At 48.5% G+C, this 16,868-nt stretch overlaps 1 protein-coding gene across 1 annotated transcript in view; it reads left to right on the top strand.

Moving 5' to 3' along the window:
* Nucleotides 1–16,868, top strand: part of IL17RD (interleukin 17 receptor D) — a 74,271-nt gene that overhangs the window by 27,602 nt on the left and 29,801 nt on the right. The window contains exon 2 of the mRNA XM_055136974.1: nucleotides 16,633–16,690. Within this exon, the coding sequence (XP_054992949.1) occupies nucleotides 16,633–16,690 (58 nt within the window). The remainder of the gene's footprint in view (nucleotides 1–16,632; nucleotides 16,691–16,868) is intronic.

Here is a 16,868-nt window from a genome sequence, read left to right as displayed (position 1 = left end):
CTCATACATACAGGGCGAGGCACATTCCCAGACCTCATTTATTATTATTATTATTTCAAATGGATGAACAACGGGATGACAGTGATACAGTGATACAGTGATTTTAAATTTTAGGTACCACAGTTACAAAAGTGCTTATGTAGGGGTTCATGCATGTGACATTCCATCATCAAAACATCTTAGTGTCCACTTGTCCCACCGTTTTCCCAGTTCTCAATTGTCCCCCAGTGATAAGTTTCCTACTTAGACCACTTCGCCATTCCTGTTGCCTTTGGACCTTTGGTACCCCCCTACTTTGTTACTTTGTATCCCATAGATCACTCTGTCTCTCTCTGTCTGTACCTCTCCTGGTTTCACTCATCATGATACTCCCCAGATCCAGCCACGTAGCAGCAAATTGCACGATTTTATCTTTGCTTAAAACTGAGTAGTATTCTACTGTGTATATGTACCATAGTTTCTTTATTGCGTTGTTGGTTCTTGAACACTTGGGTCATTTCCAGATTTTGATCATTGCGAATAGTGCTACTATGAACATAGGAGTGAAAAATACCTTTTCTGAACAGACATTTTGGGCCCTTGGGGTAGATGTTGAGAAGTAGAATTGCTGGGTCATCTGAAAGCTCAAGCTCAGTTCCTAGGTTTTTTTTTTTTTTTCTTTTTTGAGAAGTGTCCAGACAGCTTTCCAAACAGGCTGAACTAGCCAACATTCCCACATCAGAGAATAAGGGTCTCTTTCCCCCCATAGTCGTGCCAACACTGGTTGTTTTGTTCTTTGTGTGCCATTCTCTCTTGTGAGGTGATAGCTTATTTTGATTTGCATTTCCTTGATGATTAGTGATGCTGCGTATTTTTTCATTATACTTTTTTGGGTACCTGTATGTCTTTGAGGAAATTTCTGTTTATCATCTCCCCCGTCCACCCCATTTATTGATGGAAGGATTGGTTTCTTTTTTCTTGTAAAGTTCTTCCAGTGCTTTATATATTTTGGAAATTGACCTCTTATCAGATGAGTGGTGGACAAATGTTCTCTCCTAATCTGTAGGGTGTCTTTATTTTGACAGTCGTTTCTTTTGTGGTGCAGAAGCTTGTGTAATTTTTTAAAAACATCCAATATAAATTGCAGTCATTTGGTCACTCTACAAAATGGGACCTTAGGACCCCATGTTCTCAGACAACCTGTGAAATTCCCACATGTGTGCCCTGAGTACCAAGAAGCCTTCCTGATAGAACAGCTGAAGGACCTGTTTTTCTGCTTTCTAGCGGTGGTGCTTTCTCTTTGTGGGAAATGATGTTAGGGCAGGCTGGACCTCTAGAGTTTGGACTGTTGGTTTGAAATCTCACCTTTTTAGGATCTTTTAAAAATTTATTGGCCAGAGAGATAGCTCAAGGGGCTGAGCATATGCTTTGCATGCAGGAGGCCCAGGTTTTATGCATGATCCCCCGAACACTGCCCAGAGTGAACCCCCCAACACAGAACTGGGGGTTGTTTTTACATAGCTGAGTGTGGCCCCCAAATCAAAGCCAAAACACGTTTCTTCCACTGGCCCCTCGTGGCTCTTCCCAGAGGAATTGCATTGATTTCCAGCTGGTGGTGATTGACTAGGACAAATGTTCTGTAGGATCTAACTTACATCAGGCCTTAGTCTATGAGATGCATGCGGGAGAGAGACTGGAAGAGTCCTCAGAATAAGAAGGGAGGGAGTTTGGGGGAAGCAGTTCTCTCTTTTCTTTAAAAAAAAAAAAAAAAGTTGGGCCATGCCTGATTGTCCTCAGGACTTACTCCTGGTTCTGTGCTCAAGTATCATTCCTGGAGAGTTTGGAGTGCCAGGAATCAAATCCAGGTCAGCTGCATGCAGGGCAAGTGCCCTACCCTCCAGGAGGTGTCTCTTTTTTTTTCTTTTTAATTTTTTATTTATTTATTTTGCTTTCTTGGGTCACACCCAGCGATGCTCAGGGGTTACTCCTGGCTCTGCACTCAGGAGTTACTCCTGGCCGTGCTTGGGGGACCATATGGGATGCCGAGGATTGAACCCAGGTTGGCCGTGTGCAAGGCAAATGCCCTACCCACTGTGCTATCGCTCCGGCCAGCCCTGGCATTTCTTTTTATTGAAGACGATAGACAGGGGACAGTACTCCAAAGGTTAAGGTGCTTGCCTACCATGAAAATAATACCATGACCCTGGTTTGAATCCCAGCACCACATGTGGTGCTTCAGCATTGCCAGGTGTGGCTCAAAAATGGGGGTGGGGGACGCTAGACTATACTGTGTAAGTATGAGTTGGACAAGGTGCTGAGTGGCTCCATTCATGTTGTGCAGTATGTTACCACAGAGCCTTTGCTAATAGCTCTGTCACATCACAGAATTATTTCTTTTTTGTAGTGAAACTATTTTAAATTCTAGTCTCAGGACTATTGAAGCATAGAATACAGAACTGTTGACAGGGAGGGATTTACATGTTCTTCAACTGAAATTTCGTTTGCCTTGAATTGTTTTTTTTTTTAATCATCAAGTACTCTTCAGAGCTGTAGGAAATGTACAGGGGGTAATAAGGCTGGCCATGGATGTGGCCCACCCTGATTCAGTCTCCCTCACCACCTTTGGGCTCTACAGCCCAGAGTAAGCCCTCTGAGCATAGCCAGTAAGCCCTGACCTCAACCCAAAATATATCAAGTCCTTTATAGAAGAAACTAGAAACTTGAAAGTGAACTCTTTGGGACTCCATTTGAGGATCATTGATGATTGCCCATGTCTCCCATTCAGCCCTCCAAGTCGGAAGTCATTTTAGCTGGTACCTTTGTGGACTGCCCTCACCCCACATTTGCCAACACACACACACACACACACACACACACACACACACACACACACGTATGCATGCACGCACGCACGCACGCATTTGCGCGCATAATTTTTTTCATTTAGGTCTTGAACCACATGCTAGAGTGCCTCCTACCCCCAGGCCTGCTTGGTGATCAGGGCCCACACAGTACTATGGCAGTAATGGGGCAGTAACGGGCAATAGGATGGATCGGATTCAATGCTCCCCACCCCCATGATTTGTGAACTCTCTCTCCAGCTCCCATACAACTTAAAACAAAAGAAGTTAATCAATGCTTCTCTGGGCCAGTCTTTGTTTTACTCTGACTTCTCGGCAAAATACTACAGATTTGTTGTTTCCAACGTATTGCATTGATTCTTTTTTAAGTGTTTTCTCCTTGGGAAGCCCCGAGAGAAGGGGACAAAATGTACTCTCTTCTTCCTGTTGCGTGGAAGGAGGAAGGCTGTGTGTCATTTGCTTGCCTGGGCCACTTGAAGGATGGGCAGGAACCCACCAGGGCTCCTCGACCCTGGCGAGGGTGTGTCGACCTGCTGTTTGTTCTCTTGCTCTGCCTCCAAGGAATTTGCCTGCTGGTTTCCCTCTCGATCCCAACCCCTTCTGGAAGTGCCAGGCAGTCTATTCCCAGGAACTCGGGCACTGCCTCCTTTGCCTAAAAGGGGCATATATCTCAACCTGAACAATCCACTGCGCCATTCACACTTTATTTTTTACATCATTTTTTGTTCTCCTTCTCAGAAGGATGTTCCAGCCATTCGAAGAAATTAAAACAAAACCCAATACATCTTGGCAAACACAATTATTTCCTGACCTAAATGGCACCGTACTTTAATTGGTATGTCATTGTGTGTGTCTTTGCTTTAATGGGAATTCCATGTGGTATCATTGAGAAATCAGAAGCAAGTCTTCTGGCTTTATTGCTTATAGTTTCAGGGCAGACCACTGGCTTCCATCCAAGAAGTGGGGAGATGTGAAGTTTCAGGCTCACTTGAGTTTGAATATAGCTTTCCGAGTACTTAGAGTCTTAAAACTAGTTTTCCAAAAGGTAAAAATCAGAGCCTATAGGTAAGGGGCTGGAGCAATAGCAGAGCGGGTAGGGCGTTTGCCTTGTATGTGGCCAACCCCCAACCCAGGTTCGATTCCCAGCATCCCATATGGTCCCCCGAGCACTGCCAGGAGTAATTCCTGAGTGCATGAGCCAGGAGTAACCCCTGTCTTTCGCCAGGTGTGACCCAAAGGAAAAAAAAATCAAAGCCTGTAATGAAAGAATTTAACCCTTCAAAATTGTAAAATTTATCAAAATTAATGTAGGAGGCCTTGGTATCATGGAAGTGATGGTGTCTTTTCTCTTTGCGTACTAACATTTACTTTTGAAGCTTGAATGGAATTTGGTGTGTGTGGAGTAGAAGTCAAAGTCATAGATATTCATTTCAGACAGAAAATTGGAATTTTAGGGGTTGGAACAATAGTACATCAGGTAGGGTGCTTGTTTTGCACACAACCTATTGGGGTTAATCCCTGGAACCCCATATGTTCCCCTGAGCCCACCAGAAGTGTTCCCTGAGCACACAGCTAGGAGTAGGTCTTGAGTATCACTGGGTGTGCCCCCAAGAAGGAAATTTAGGTTATTCTCTGTGGTGTCTCATGCGAATATTTGAAAATGGATCCAAAACCTAACCCAATTTGTGTGTTGACCACAAATGCCACCATACACTGCAGAGGCAGTTAAACAGTGGGGAAGTCAGCTGTTCTCACCACTTCTGGATATATATGTTCAGTCGGGGAATGAATCCACAGCTTTATTCATTTGGTTTTTGGGCCACACCCAGCGATGCTTCTCCACTCCATGCTTACAGGTAGGGGTTGAAATTGGGGATGGGGATGGTGTCATTTCTGTCCTCCTGCAAGCAAAAGTTTAATTTTCAGCTTTTGCTTTAACTGATCTAGTGAAGTTAAAACTGCTGACATCACTGTTACCTTCTGTGATCTGAAAATTGAGTTCTCTTGTATTTTAAAGAAGCCTTTTATGTTGCTATTTGGTACAATTCATGAGTCAAAGTAAAAGCAGACCAAAAGAAATTAAGAGTTAAATTTAAATTAAAAAAAAAAAACACTTGCACTCTTCTGGGCGGGGACATTATCTGTTACCTGTTTTTGTCCCCAAAGCCTTACTCAAACCTTTGTTTAGATTTTTAGATAAGACTTTGGGCCTCAGGGGATTAGCCCAGGGGAAATTATTGGCAGCCTCTGCCCCACCCTCTTTAAAGTGTGTTTCCCTATTCTCTTTCATCGTGAGAACTCCTTCCTGTGACTTGCAAACAAGATGGCTTTTGGGACATGAGTCTGCCATCTTCTCAGGCTGTAGCACCTAGAAGTAAACCTGCTTTTGATTTTTTTTTTTTGGGGGGGGGGTACAACTAGAAGTGCTCAGGACTCTTGTGGGCTCGGGGGACCGTACGTGATACCTGAGATGGAAAGCAGGCTGGCTGTGTGTGAGGCAAGCACCACACCCGCTGGACTGTCACTCTTGCCCTTACGCTATTGCTCTTGTTTCTTCAGTATTGGCTTTCAAGTGGCGATCACTGGAACTGGGATCAGACAAAGTGTTTAACTACTGAACCATAACAAACTGCCTGGAAAGGAATATAGTTGAAACATTTAGTCCAGAATTCCATTTAAAAATGGGATTTTACTTCTAACCACCTCCCTTCCCTCATTTTATTTTGGGGGGTGGATGTGCTTAGGGCTGACTTCTGGCTCTACGTGTTGAGGGACCATTGGAGGTCGGGGGGATACAAGGTACCATATGTGTCGGGGTTTAAACCTAGTTGGCGGGACTGGAGTAAAGCACAGCGGGTAGGGCGTTTGCCTTGCACGCAGCCGACTCGGGTTCAAATCCCAGCATCCCATATGGTCCCCTGAGCACCGCCAGGGGTGATTCCTGAGTGCAGAGCCAGGAGTGACCCCTGTGCATCACCGGGTGTGACCCCCCCAAAAAAAAAAGCAAAAAAAAAAAAAAAAACAAAACAACCCAGTTGGCTATGTGTAAGATAGGTGCCTTGCCTGCTGTGCTCTCTCCAGCCCTGCTTTTCATTTGTTTCTTTGTTTTGGGGAGCCTCACTCAGCGGTGCTCAGCGGTTGCTTCTGGCTCTGTAGGGAGACCAGGCAGTGCTGGGAATGGAACCAGGCCCCACGCATGGAAACCTTGTGCTCAGCCTACTGAGCTCTCTTTCCGGCCCTGCATTTGGTGTTTAACTGCTACCTTTCTCTTGGGCTTCCCTCGGATCGCTAAACTACTCTGTGTGTCCTGTGAGGATGTCAGACTATTCATAAGTCAGGCATGTGGGATTTTGTGGTTCAGAAGCCTGCTGACAAACAGTGCACAGTGAGTGAAAGTGTGTCATCCTCGAAAAAGCACTGGAACTGAATAGAAAGAAGAGCTTTATTGGTAAGGAAACACCTGAAATTGGGAAGGATGGAGGACGGCTCCCAGCAAAGAGAATGATGTAAAAGTCTATATATATGAATATATTGTGGTAGTTTGTCTGAAGCACATACATACTCATGAGGGAGACCAGCATATTTGTACAGTATGAGGAACATACCATGAACATACATCATGTGTACAAAAAAATGATAAAGAGCAGGTGTTTCTCACTACACTAGCAAAGAGCAGAGAGGCCAGAGGTGAAGAAGGGCTGTGCTGCGCGGACACTGCTGGATGGGTGGGTCCGGGATACCGCCCGTGGATCAGTGTAACACTGCGTCCGCTTCGGCCCCTCTAGTCCATAGAATGCAGCTCCTGGGAAGGTTGTCACCCTCTAGTGAGCCTCAGGTCAGTCTGGTTCAGCGTTCTAACCCCGCAGTTGTTCTGCCTGTTGCGGGGTTGGGTAGTGGGGAGGAAGAGCAGGGGTGAAGCTGCGAAAAGCTTTGCTTTGTGCTGTAACTCTCGCCAAAATTCACTTGCCAAATTTTATCGGGGACATCTGTGTCTGAAAAGAAAAATCACAAAAAAAAGCCCCCCAAATCCTACCCTCGATTGGGAGCTATAAAGGGGTAAATGAGAAGACTTCAGTGCCTTGGGCCCTCCCGTGATACAGTGTAGGGTGGCAGCTGTGTTCACATCTGATCCGGGTTTGGAAGCCGCGGGCGTGTCCGGCTTTCAGCACATCCGTGCATCTCAAGAGTCTGCCTCCAGCTGCACTGCTCACTGTCAGGATATTGCCCGAGCATCCGAGCTCAGGCCGGGACTCAGTAAAGAAGAGGCTTTGGGAAGTCAGCCGGGAGCCTGGAGACCGCTGAGAGCCCCACAGTCAGGGCCAAAGCCTGCTGTAGAGAGTGTTTGGGCCCCTGGAGGAATGATGGGGTGGGGGCGGGGCCGAGGAGCTTGTTCACATGCTTGTTAACATTTGAGGGTCTTTGACAAAGGAAGTCTAATGCCCTGCCCGGGTCAGCCTGCCATTTCCCCGCCCCCCTCGACCCCCCAGGCCCAGTTGTGCACAGGAAGTCAGACACTAATGATGTTAGTGAGGGGACAAAGGAGCCCAGCCCGGGAAGAGCCTAATTGCTGTGTCCGGCTCCCAGGCGGCTGGCCCGGCTGGCCCGAAGCTGGAGGGGGCTGGGCAGGATGCGCTAAGTGTTAGCACCTGGAGCCCCACTGCTGGCTTCCCAGGGCTGCTTTATATCTCTCCTGTGTGCCGACTGACAGACATACCACACCCCGCACGCCACCCCCACACCATACCTCCCGCATGACACACACTCATCCCCATCACACACCTCCTGTACAACACACATAGCATGTACACATACCCACCCCCTCCACTACACACGACACCCTCCACCACAACACCACCCCACACCCCCCACAGTCCACACACTGCACACCACACATGCACCATGCACACACTTGCAAACCCCACTCCCTTGTGGGGCCTGGGGGTTTATTTTGAGACCCTCCCATCAGCCCTGGGGGCCTGGTGACTGGTTGCTTCCCCTTTTGGCAGACTAGTTCCTTCCCCCGGGACCTAGGGGAAAGGCTGAGCTTGCCAGCCCGGGTCCCTGTAAGAAGGGTCCCTTGAACGTTCTATATAGAAGACTGCTCCTTGGGGAAAGGGAGAGAGTCCAAGCCTTGAGGGCGGGTGGGGGGGGCAGGAGGGCACCCGGGCAGCTGAGGGGGTCATATTACTTGTGTGTGTATCCAAACCCACCCCCACAGCACGTGAGGGTTGCCTCCCCTCCTTTTTGAGTGGGACCTCTGGATTCCACATGTTGAACCCTGGGACCCGTGAGGCCTCAGCGAGCTCTGGGATGCCTCTAGATCCTGTCAGATGTTTCGGGGTGGGGGAGGGGCAGGGTCCTCGCTCTGGCCACCTGCTGGATGGCAGTCTTGGTTCCCCGCAGACCAGGGCAAGCTGCTCGCTCCGGTGCCTGGGCCCCCCTGCGGGCTGGCAGCTCAGAACACAGGTTCATGCACTCTGCAACCAGCTTCCAGGAGAGTTTCCAGAAAGATGCTTGAAACCCTTCTCCAGCCGAGAGGAAGGGGGCGGGGGAAACCACAAGTAACTTCTGAAAAGCTGTCTAAGGCCGACTTGCCACTTCCCGCTGTTGTTTTAAGGAGGTTTTTCTATCCAAGGCCACCAGGTGGACAGAAATGAAGGGCTGACAGGAGGAGCTGCCTTGCTTTCTAGCAGTCTGGACCAGCATGAGACTCTAAGAGGGAGGCCTTCGGTTTTTTTCCGAAAACCCGGAATCCACCTTGAAGGGAGCGCATGTGCAGGAGCTTGGGGCTGGTGCGGGGGCGGCCAGGTCCCTATGGCAACGTCACAAGCCCCATCCCCACCCCCCTTCCGTGAAGGCATTTGTGCAATAAAAGCGGAATTCCAGATGTGATACAGTATTTGGAGACTTCATCCCCGGGCCTCGGAAATGGTATTTGAAGCCGCCCAATTCAGCACACGGCACACTCTGTGTGGTCCTAAGGCTTTTTATTAGGAGTTTTGTTTTGATCTGAACATTTCCTCTGAGCTTAGCCATAACAATCATGTTTATAGCTTTACGTTTTCCTCTATTGTCTAATCACTATTTTGCTCTGAAGGAAGATACTTTCTTGGGCTTCGAAGAAATCTTCGTAACCACCTTTAACAGCCAAGTGAGAGCCAGAAGTAGCTGCCTTGCTGGCCTTTATTTGGGCCCTTGGTGTCTTGCTTCCTCTTCCTACCTAGTATTTACAGAAAACCAGTTAATCTGCGTCTGTGAGTTGTCTGTGTGTGCTTTTTAAGCTGCAGATGGGTTGCCTGTTACCTTGAAGATGCCCGTCCTCCAAACATGCGGTTCTCATTTGAGAGGATGGGAGTGGCGGTGTGTGCCGGCGGAAAGGCCTGGCTCTCTGGCCAGAGGCATGTTTTATAGCTTGCTTTTAACGGCTGGAGAATTGAAAGAATGGAACAATTCTATTTGTATCAGCCGCAGGAGAACACCCGGCCCAGATCCTTAAGAGACTAATTGGAAAAAAGTTCTTGAGCCTTTGCTTTGTGAAAACCCAAGGAAGCAGCAGAGCTTTGCTTTCTTATGATTTAAAACACAGTGGGGGAAAGGCAGGGCCGTGTGCTTGTGTGTATGCGGGTGTTTCTCTGGGCTTTAATTGTTTGCGGACATTCCAGTGGCAAAGCAGCAAGAAAATTGTAGTGTCTGGAGTAGGACGGGATGCTTTAAACTATATTAAGGGGTTGGAGAGATGACAGTACAGCAGGTAAGGCAGCAGCCTTGCATGTGGCCAACTTAGGTTTGATTCCCGCTGGCCCCCCAAGCACCACCAGGGGTGATGCCTGAGCACTGAGCTAGGAGTAAGTCTGAGCACTGCTGGGAGTGGCTCCCAAACAAAGAGTCAATAAAAATACATGAAGGGAGATAGCAGAGATGGTTCAAGAGGCAGAGCACATGCCTAGCTTATTATGCAAGGCTCTGAATTCCACATTCGGTGCTGTATGCCCCACTGGGGGTACGCCCCTCTCCAGAAAAGCATGTGAAATAAAATCTCATCAAATTCCTTTCAGGCACCCACCATTTAGGTGCCGTGTGTGGGACTGCAGCATAACACCATGTGGCACACCTCCAACCCTGGCAGTGTTAAAGTTTTCATTGCAGGAAAATCCCAATTTTTCAAAATAGAAAAAAAAAATTTGAGAAATTACTCTTACAAATACATCTCTATCTTTAGTGAATGGTTTTCCTTGGGGTGGGGGAGGGGGTGGGAAAGCCGAAGGGGTATACCAGAGAGCTTTCTGTTTGATATGCAGGACACATGGTAACTTGACATGGGTTGGCTGCATGTTGGAGCTCAGAAACAATTGTCCCTTCAGCTTTCCTTTGGGGAGCGTGAAATTAGGAACATGTGTGTGCTGATTAGCAACATGTCAGAGATGAATCATGATTACGGCTTTGGTCTGGTGCACAGGCGATGCTCTGGAGTAGTGATTTCCGACCTCCTCAAGCAAATCTCTCTAATTAGCTTAAGATCTCCAGGTCTTTGGGTCCCCATGCCCCTCCCCCCACGTGGTAATTGCTGGTGGGAACCCACCGGCACTCCCCCAGAGCTTGTGTGTTCCCCTGTTAGGCACCCCAGACCTCGCCTCCCCAGCCAGACAGCTGGCTGGCACCCCCAGTCTGTGAACTTGGTGGATGGAGAGTGAGGGAGAACCGCTGCAGGGAATGTGGAGAGAATATCCTGACTAGATCCAGGCCCAGGCTGGCTCTGGGATTTATTTTCCTTGTGTTCTGGGTTTGCCAGCATTCTCCTTGGCTTACATCACCTGGGCTTCTCTGCTGCCGCTGATGTCTTTTTTTTTTTTTTTTTTTTAGTTAAAGATTGGGAATGAAGGAAGTGGGAACTGACTGTTGATGCAACCCCTGAATCTATGGAAAAGACCCTCTCTGCCCTCTGGTCAGGGGCAGGAACTGGCGCTTTCTGGAAATCCCTACCACCTCTTACCTCTCCACTGGAAACTGAGAGGGAGACTGTGTGACGAAAATAGAAAGTAGGGGTGGGACTTCATTTTACACAAAGTCTGCACACCTTTAAACAAAACCAAACCATCCTTTTGATTCTCACAAATGTTCCTTTGTTTTATTGTTGTCTGTTAACTCACAGCAGTGCCAGGAATCCTTGCTTCTGGGGACCTGAGTTGGGGTTCCTGTGTGCAGATCTTGTGCTTTCCAGCCCTTTTGGACTATCTTCATGGCCTTGGATGCATCTGTTTTAAAAAGTTCACCCTCACTCAGTGCCCTGCCACAGGACTAAGTCTCCGAAATGTCTTAGTTGGAAAGTTTTGTTTGCGCCTTCCACGGAGGGAGAAGCGTAGTAATTTCAAAATGCATTTACCCCCCAATATCAGCTCAGATTTGTTGTAGCTGGGTTCTAGAAATGCTGTCCTGAGAAGTTTTTACCTTCAGCTAGCTTGGATCTCTACAAATCCCTCAAGAAATTGGCCATCTGATTGCAGCAACATCCCCAGTCAGTGTGGCGCTCCGGGTGGGTCCTGCCTGGTCCTGTCTTTCTTTGTATCCAGGCCTTTTCCTTTGCCATCTGGGTGGAGCATGGTGTGAGTTTTTTTTCTTCTTCTTCTTCTTTTGCCTTTTGAATTTTATTCCTTTAGAGCACTTAAGAGTTACCCTTCCCATCCACCCCCTCCCCTTTCCTGAGTAAAAAGATGTTTTCTCCATTATGTTCCCATTTGCAGCTTCCTGCCCTGCTTGCCTTAGCAGAGCTCCGCACCCGGGCTTGCTTCTTAGCTCACATTGGAACAAATTAAACACTGCCCGTTAGTGCAGCAAATGGAGGTGGTTAATTAACTAAGAATGTGACACCCTGAGGCCATGGCATTGGCATTTATAGTTTTCAAGTAACAGGCAGCAAACAAGTATTCTTAATTGTCAGCTCATTAAATATCAAATGGATGTAGTAGCTAACTCTTGCAATTGTTTCCTGAAAACCAGCTTTGTAAGTCACCCTATCTGTGTTCTCCCTGTTTCTGAGCCTCATAAATCACCCTGTCACACCAAGCTAGGTTTCCCTGGGTTCTCTGTAGTTAATACTGGTGTAGTTGCTCATTCATCCTGTGAAAAATCATTGTGTTTAAGGACTGCACCAGTCCTGGGGTGAGCAGGCATGTGGGAGAGGCAGGGCTGCCTTGGGGCTCTCCATGGCCCACCCAACCTGTGCGCTTATGACAGGTGAAGTCCCTGGGCACCCTGGTGGCCACCAAGACCGAGCAGGATACGGTCTCCTGTGCTGCTTCCACATTCCCCCGAGGTCAGGGTTTCTGCAATGGCAGAGCTTTCCTGGGGGGACCGCTTCTGGGGCCTCATCTTCTAGAGGGATTTCCCTTTTGCCCAACTCTTACTGATCAGAGCAGGAATTTTTTTCAGCAACAGTCCCAGAGGGTGAGTATGAAATAACTGTCTCATTATGCATTCGATGGCTTGCTAATAAGCAATCAGTACTTGTGTAGCACCTGGCCTCCACGCCAGCTCTTTCCAGGAGGTTTATTCAAATGTGTGTATCTATGCCTCTGGGAAATGAGTCTCAGGAAGGTTTGAAAATTTGCCCGAGATGCCCCTAAAGGAGAGGGGGAAATTGGACCACAAAACCCTCACTGGGCAGCTCCAAGTTGCACTCTGGGAACCCTGCTTCTGCCGCAGCTTGGCCTTAGGCCTGCTCACAGGATGGCAAAATCTCAAGCAGTAGTTCCAGCAGATCCCTATTTGGATGGATCTGAAGCTGGGAGTGAAAAGTGTACCCAATTGTGGGAGGACAGTCACATGACAGCATGTGCCATTTGTGTGCTACCAAGATCCGTTCCACACCCGAAGTGGTATGGCCATGTCACATAGCAGCTATGAGCTTCCAGCAGCCGCGTGATTGTCACAAACTACAAGCTTAAAAGGACATAATGTTATCTTGACGGCAAAATGTCTTGACTGAGTGTTGGGGGCTTCAAATAAAATTTTCAGGAGAGCTGTCTCCTTGTCACTCTTGGAAGATTTCCTTCCTTGCCTTTTTCAAGTTTCCAAGGACCCCCTGCATTCCTTGCTCTCTAGCCTCTTCTTAACCTTCCCCATCAGTAGTGTAAATCTTTATTGTCTGCTTGTGTGTATGTGTGCATGGGGGATTTGGGGGCCATCCCTGCTGTGTTAGGGTGTACTCCCAGCTCTGTCCTCAGAGATTACTCCTGGAGACGCTTGGGATCACTCCACATGTAGTGCATCAGGACGTGGGAAGCAAGCACCTTCTTTACCCTCCTGTGCGCTCTCTCCAGCCCAGCGTGACATCTTTAACCCAGTGTTCACCTTTTCTTTGCCTTCTGCTTCCAAAGTCACATCTCTTCCTTTTAAGAAACTTGTGATTGCATTGGGCAACCTGGAAAATCCTGTGTGATCTTCCTGTTTGAGCACCTCAGCGTTAAATCACAACTGCATAGCTCCTTTTGCCGTGTAGAGTAACATACTCACAGGCTTGGGGGACTATAAGGTAGTCACTTAGGGGGGTTGAAGGCAGTTAGTTTGTCTTCCGCCAAGTGTAAAGTTAGCAGTGGTGCCCTGTGGGATATCCTGGGCACTCTCTCACAGGTGGTTCTGAGGGCTCTGAAGCAGAGCTGCCTGATCCATGCAGGGAGAAATTGCACCTAAAAATTGATAATGCACCAGGCACTTCTCTGTAGAATCAGAATTCTCTATTTTGCATCTGTGTCTGCAGAAGCATGCTGAAAGTCAAATGATGGATTGCTGTGCTCATAAGTAACTCTGCAGGCAGCTGAATTTGTCCGAGTGAGGGGGGGGGAGAGTGGACTAAGGCAAGAAGGTAGTGGGGAGGGGAACCCGGTGATGGGAAGGGCTGGGAATGTAGAAGTGTGGAAAGGTGTGGAAGATAGGGAGGGAGCAGCTGAGAATATGTAAGGAACTTGTTAGGAATGATCTGGGAAGGACAGGAAGTCAGTTGATGGGCACAGGAATGTGGGCTTATTTGCACATAGATCGTCTTGGCAGACATAGCCCTTTGAGGTCCGGGAATCTGGGCTTGACCTGGAATTCCAGGTCTGGACAAGTAATTAGTAAACGGGTAGTGCCGGCAAGTTCACGCCTTGTGAGGTTTGAAACTATACCTGCGTTGCACACCCACTATAGAGACCTTAATTGGGGGGAATGAAATCTCTCATATGCACAGTAGGGCACAGTAGGGCACAGTAGGGCACCTCTTCTGTAATGCAGTATATGTTGCACGTCCCCAGTAAATAGTTGTTTAAAATGTGTTGCATTTGAGGGACCAGGGATGTAGCTCACGGGTAGAGCTTGCCTGTGTGAGGTTTTGGGTTCAATCCAAACAAAATAGAAATGTAACAAAATGAAAAGCTGATAAAGGCCCACAGTAAAGGTGGTCACCACTAAGGTGGGGGTGGGGGTGGCGGGGCATGTAGGGATAGAACCTGGGGTGCCTGCATGCTCTGCATGTGCTCCAGCCGTTTGAGCCATCTCCCCTCGCCTTCCTTGCCTCTTGTAGCTTCTGATTTGATCCTCAGCCTTTGTTACCTTCTCACCGAAGTGCTCCTTAGTACATTTCTGTGCACTTAGTACACTGTGTGCTTACTAGAGCTCATACTTCCACCTTGGCGATATATACCTTGACTTGCCATCTACACTGAGAGTCTGGAGGGCCAGATTGTGGGGTGAGAGTTGAGTGTATGCCCCGAGTGTCACACACCCTTCACTGCAATGCAGAATCTGAGTGCCAGGCTGCTTTCTTGTCCCAGGGCACAGGCAATGACTGTTTTGTTCACCAAATCTGACTCCTGAGAGATGGTGAATAGAGTTTCTGTCTCAGTAGTTGTAGGGTAGATGGGTGCGTGCGTGTGCATGCGTGTGTGTGCGTGTGTATGTGTGTGTGTCTGGGCATTGCTGTAAGGGTCATGGGAGAAATGCACTGTCTCCTATGTCTGGGTCGTATGCTTGCTCATACCCAGGGCTATGTGGAAGTTGGACATCCACTTGTTTCACAGACTATAAACTGGGACCTCCTCCCCAACAAGCTGGCAAGGCATTTATTTACATGCTAATTCCTTTGGGTTTGGGCACACCCTAGGGTGCACAGGTGTGCAGGTTACACCTAGCTCCAAACTCAGGAATTACTCCTGGCGATGCTTAGGGGGACCATGTGGAATGCCGAGGATTGAATCTGGATAGGTTGCATGCAAGATAAGTACTATTGCTCTGGTCCCAGGCACTTAAAATTGCATAAGCAAAGCATCCTTTTTTTAGGAGGGGTGGGGCTTTTTAGGTCACACCCATCGATGCTCAGGGGTTACTCCTAGCTCTACACTCAGGAATTACTCCTGGTATTGCTCCTGGGATCTCGCCTCGGCTGGCCATGTGCAAGGCAAATGCCCTACCTGCTATACTGTCATTCTGGCCCCAAGTGTTCTGAAGTATGTCAGGTGAGGAGCCCTGGAAATCTCGTGTGTGTATTTGAGGAAGCAGGGCTGGGAGGAGGGAAGCTGGAGAAGCAAGGTCAGGAGGAAGACAGACATGCCCGTGGGCTGCAGGCGGGTGCATTTTGTTGGTTTAGATGCTGCTTCTCACTGCTCGGTGTCCCCAGTGTGGTGTGAGTGAACCCTTCTGCACAGCTGTGCTGGCCTAAGTCCCTGCTTAGCTGGGCTCCAGGATACAGTTTCGGCGGGGGTGCCCAGCCTCTGTGGTAGGAACATGCCCTGTAGTATATGGATGTTCCTGGGGTCCCAGACTGCCCCCCTCTACCCCCCCGCCCCCCGTGCAAGTGCTCTGCACATAGTGTTAAATCCCTTGCTGCTGGCATATGCCTCTTCCAAAGTCTCGCTTGATGAGTGGAAACTTGAGCTGTGTGATTAGACTGTTTTCTCATCATTTAGCATTTCTGGACGGACATGTTTCAGAGAGTTCTGCCATCAGTACTGACTGGCGCACTTGCAGATTATTACAGAAACAGTTAAATTTTAGAGTTAGTCTGTGGCAGCTCTTTCCCAGGATGGATAAGTGGGGGGTTTGGGAAGGGTGGGGTCGGTGGGAGGATTCCTCAGCTCCCTTGGTGGATGCTGTAATTAAAGTGGGAAGTCTGCTGGAGTTGTTATCCCCTGCTATTAAGAGAGCAGATGGCTCACAGCCACCTCACCAAGAGTCAGAATGAGACATTTTAAAGTCTTTTTTTTTTTTTCCTTTTTCTTTTATGACCCACCCTCAGTGTTCCAAGCATAGGTATGGACGCAGGGAGGAATTTTTCTCATTAAAAGTAACGGCTTATTCCCACACTCTCGGTCTTGGAAGGAGAAACCTGTTTCCTTAGACTTGAGGAATTGCCTATCTGTCGTGGCTTAATAGTGCTTTTGGACGAGAGTGTCTGGTCGGCGAGTTTTATAACCAATCAGTACTCCAGGCGGATCCAACTGGAGGGACTCCAGCTGGCAGCCTGTGGCCTCTCGCCCCGTTTTACTGTTAATGAATTATTGTTTAACCCCCAAATGGAACAGCCTACTTCTCTGGTCTTCAGCAAAGTGACTGCTCCGGGCCCCCATGGCCTGGAAGTTGGGAATCTCGCTGGGGGGAGGGGGCACCGGAGGCGGAGCGGATGTGGGGAGATCTGCAAGCATTGCCCAGAGACGGGCATGACCTCGGCCTCTGCGCTCCGATGTGCTTTTTTAACTCCGTAGGGATCTACGTTGGAAAAGCAAATTGGCTTTCCTCCTCATCGTATACTCTTGTTTTCCCGCAGGGAGTGGGGCCGGCCAGCAGAAACAGCGGGCTGCACAACATCACCTTCAGATATGACAGTAAGTAACCGCCTTGACCGCCAAAGAATGGAGCCCTTTTGTAATCTAAAGCTCACACGGTCATGCTGAATCAGGGGCACAGCAGGGTCGGGGGCCAGGGGAGGTTTCCAAACCTGCTCCGGGTTAGGAACAGTCTCTCCATTAAGCCAGTCGAGTGTTTGGGAGTACACACAGGTCA

Source organism: Sorex araneus, chromosome 4 (assembly GCF_027595985.1).
Source record: "Sorex araneus isolate mSorAra2 chromosome 4, mSorAra2.pri, whole genome shotgun sequence".
In the NCBI taxonomy this organism is placed as follows: domain Eukaryota; kingdom Metazoa; phylum Chordata; class Mammalia; order Eulipotyphla; family Soricidae; genus Sorex; species Sorex araneus.
The sequence above is the reverse complement of the archived record's forward strand: the minus strand, read 5'-3'. Positions and strand labels throughout refer to the sequence as shown.